The 2797-nt window shown below is 53.4% G+C and overlaps 2 protein-coding genes across 2 annotated transcripts; both read right to left on the bottom strand.

The window, feature by feature from the left end:
- On the bottom strand, positions 1 to 361 carry PHACADRAFT_54951 (uncharacterized protein; the record flags this gene model as incomplete). Its single annotated transcript, XM_007403011.1, has 3 exons — positions 1 to 29; positions 86 to 215; positions 275 to 361. Coding segments are annotated over 3 exons (246 nt in total), but the record flags the coding sequence as incomplete, so codon positions are not given.
- Positions 362 to 652: 291 nt separating this feature from the next.
- Positions 653 to 1921, bottom strand: PHACADRAFT_266402 (glycoside hydrolase family 12 protein). The gene is made up of 8 exons (XM_007403010.1): positions 1767 to 1921; positions 1606 to 1713; positions 1514 to 1551; positions 1308 to 1453; positions 1227 to 1253; positions 1019 to 1176; positions 926 to 963; positions 653 to 866 (listed from the first exon to the last, which is right to left on the bottom strand). The coding sequence occupies exons 1-8, from the start codon at positions 1894 to 1896 to the stop codon at positions 777 to 779; spliced, it is 735 nt and encodes a 244-aa protein (XP_007403072.1). The 5' UTR covers positions 1897 to 1921; the 3' UTR covers positions 653 to 776.
- Positions 1922 to 2797: the final 876 nt, after the last annotated feature.

Below are 2797 nucleotides of genomic sequence, written 5' to 3'. Positions count from 1 at the left end.
CCGCACAATCGCAGCCTGGTCGGGTATGTCTAGCGCGCCGCTTCAGCTGCGAAGGCCGTGGGATCGAGAAATGAGAGCAGCGCACCCTGAGGCCACATCGGCCACTCGTTCTTAGAGCCTTTCAGCTCGCCCTGGCCAGAGAAAGGCGACATGCCCGCGAAGATGAGCACCGGCGTGCGGCCTCTGTCGACATTGTGCACCGCGCCTGCCAGAGCCTGCGAAAGCGACACTCGTCATTAACAGTCAAGTGTGCCTGGGAAACAGAGGAGCCCACCTGAGTGCCGCAATCAACGTGGACGATGACGAGCGCGGGTACGCCGGTGACCTGTGCGAAGCCCTGCGCAGCGCTCAGCGCGACCATCTCGTTCGGGGAGGTTACGATCTCGAGAGACGTCTCGCCATCCTCGACGCGCTGCCGCTCGAGCTCCTCGAGGATCGCCGGGTGGTCGTTGCCCCAGTTTACGAAGGCATGTGTCACGCCCGCCTTCCGTAGTGTGTCCAGAAACACGGATGCAGTGGTGATCATCGGCCGCAGTTTACCTTGTAAAATGCACTATGCGTTTTGGTGGTCGCAGAGCAAGAGAGCTGGACGCGTCAGATCCCCGCTATATCAGCACTGGGTGAACATTCGCAGCCGACACTCTATTTCCGGGGGAAAGTGCAATCATTTGATATTCGCAGAGCCGCTGGACCGTACTAAATACACAGCAGAAGCAAGGACCGATAAGCCCGAGGCCATGCGTTACACGGCATCGATCTCTCAGAGACATCGTCTTTCAGACATTGACTGTAACAGCGAAGCTCTCGACAAACAGATCCGCCGAACCGACGAAGGGCTCGGTGCCAGTCTGAATAGCCTGCAGATACTTCACGGTAAAGAATTTTAGCCAATGCTCTCTACTGAACAACGTAAAGAAACACTAACCTGAGTCGAGGCTACGCCCTGGTTTTCAATGAGATATTCTATTACGAAGTCGATTTTAGCCGATGGGAATTCTCGGTGGGGATATGAACGTACGGAAGAACTCGTTGAGGTCCGCGCTGAAGTTCCTCACTTCGCCAGAGGAGATAACAAAGGAGAAGACCTGCCAGTTCGCATTGGGGCCGTTCCAGAGGTTCCAAGTGTGCCCAGCAATGTTCAAGCCACTGTCAATCTGATGGCCAACGGGTTGGATGCTTACTCCAATGGTGAGCCAAGAACGGTAGTACACACGTCTACAGCTTACCCTCCGAGGCCGGAAAGCCAGATCATGCTGTCGAGCCCAGTCAGCCGGGGTGGACTGGAGGAACAGAGACACGACGCTTACATCTCATAGGAAGACGCAGACGTAGCGGCGGTACCGGACTGGGCCACACCAAACCAGATGTCATAGGAGACGTCGGCACGGATGCCCTCGGACTCGGTGACATAGGTCCAGTTCCATGCAGTCGGTGCGGACGTGATGCTTCCGAGCTACTCATTCGCAGATATGCTTAGAACATATAGAGCAATTCATCTGTGGAAAAGTCATACCTGCATGCCCTTTGCAGTGTTGTGCAGTACGTTCGCGTCTATGAATAACAGTGTCACAAACTGTTATCAGCTGATCGTCTTGGAGAACGTACAGCTCTTCACGTTGTTATTGTTATTTGCCCACGTCCAGTTCGTCTGCCAAGTGATGGCATTGCCATCGGTGCTCATCAATGTCGAGTTTTGAGAGCCAACGCCAGCGGCTACAGTCAGGATACGTTAGCATGGAAACTAGAAGTGAAGCCTCGCGGCTTACATTCGCCCCAAAGATTCTGACAAAGTGTGTACGCTCCTGCAAGCATACAGTCATACTGCCCAGATATAGTCTGCGCCGACACGAGGGTCAGAACGCTAGCAAAAACTACAACAAGGAGGTTCTTGAACATATTGGATCGTGAGCGGTAGCTACGGTTACCGGCGTACAGCACCAGCAGCTGGTCCGATGCTCTTATATGTGTTCGTTGGCCACCGGGTTAGGAAGAAAAGCAGCTTCAATCTCGGATACGGACGGCGAAATTTAGATCATACGTGACATTGAAGGCTGGTGTTGGAGCTTCCCGTCGGCTGGAGGACGACTCGACATCAGGCCTTCGCCGGTCTATTAGTGCGTGATGTTGAGTTAACAGCCCAACCAAGGAATATCTCTGCGCTCAAGAATGCAGGGAGGCCTGCATGTTGATCCACGAATCGCCTCGTAATCCGACGTTGGCCCGAAAGAATGGCCTAACGTAACGGATTGGTGATATGCGATCGTCGTATACTGACAGTGAAAGTTCCGCGTCTTTGCACAGATGATCCGTCCTGCGCAATAGAGGTGCTGACAGAGGTGTTGAATAAAGTCGTTTTGGCACGGCTACCGCTTCTGCAAGAGCAAAATCTACTCTCAAGAATCGGATTCGGTGGGTGCGATGTTGAGCATTGGGTATCAATAAATCTAGACAGAGATGAGTCTACATGAACACGCCCAACGCGACGAGACTCACTAGGGTGCACGCACTTGGAAAGTCCCCTGACTTCGCAAACACGCCCAACGCGACGAGACTCACTAGGGTGCACGCACTTGGAAAGTCCCCTGACTTCGCAAACATGAAGTCACAACACCTCAGTCTCCTACACAATACTAATGTTGGAGATGAACCTGTTAACGAGCGGCACCAAAGGCATGCCTGGGACGTTCTTCGGACGCAAGAGGCCTTATTCCTAATACACATTGCTCTAAGGTCCGAGGCGATGGGGCACAGCGTGTCATTTCATGTTGGGAACGAGAAGATGGTGGTCTCGGACAAG

Source organism: Phanerochaete carnosa (assembly GCF_000300595.1).
Source record: "Phanerochaete carnosa HHB-10118-sp unplaced genomic scaffold PHACAscaffold_656, whole genome shotgun sequence".
Lineage (NCBI taxonomy): Eukaryota > Fungi > Basidiomycota > Agaricomycetes > Polyporales > Phanerochaetaceae > Phanerochaete > Phanerochaete carnosa.
The sequence above is the reverse complement of the archived record's forward strand: the minus strand, read 5'-3'. Positions and strand labels throughout refer to the sequence as shown.

What these genes read in the sequence shown, in the direction of transcription:
- PHACADRAFT_266402 (XM_007403010.1), bottom strand. Translation starts at nt 1,896, where the DNA reads ATGTTCAAGAACCTCCTTGTTGTAGTTTTTGCTAGCGTTCTGACCCTC. An exon ending in CAATAACAACGTGAAGAGCT is followed by an intron (nt 1,552 to 1,605) that starts GTACGTTCTCCA and finishes TGTTATTCATAG; the next exon opens with ACGCGAACGTACTGCACAAC. An exon ending in TCTGCGTCTTCCTATGAGAT is followed by an intron (nt 1,254 to 1,307) that starts GTAAGCGTCGTG and finishes TGGGCTCGACAG; the next exon opens with CATGATCTGGCTTTCCGGCC.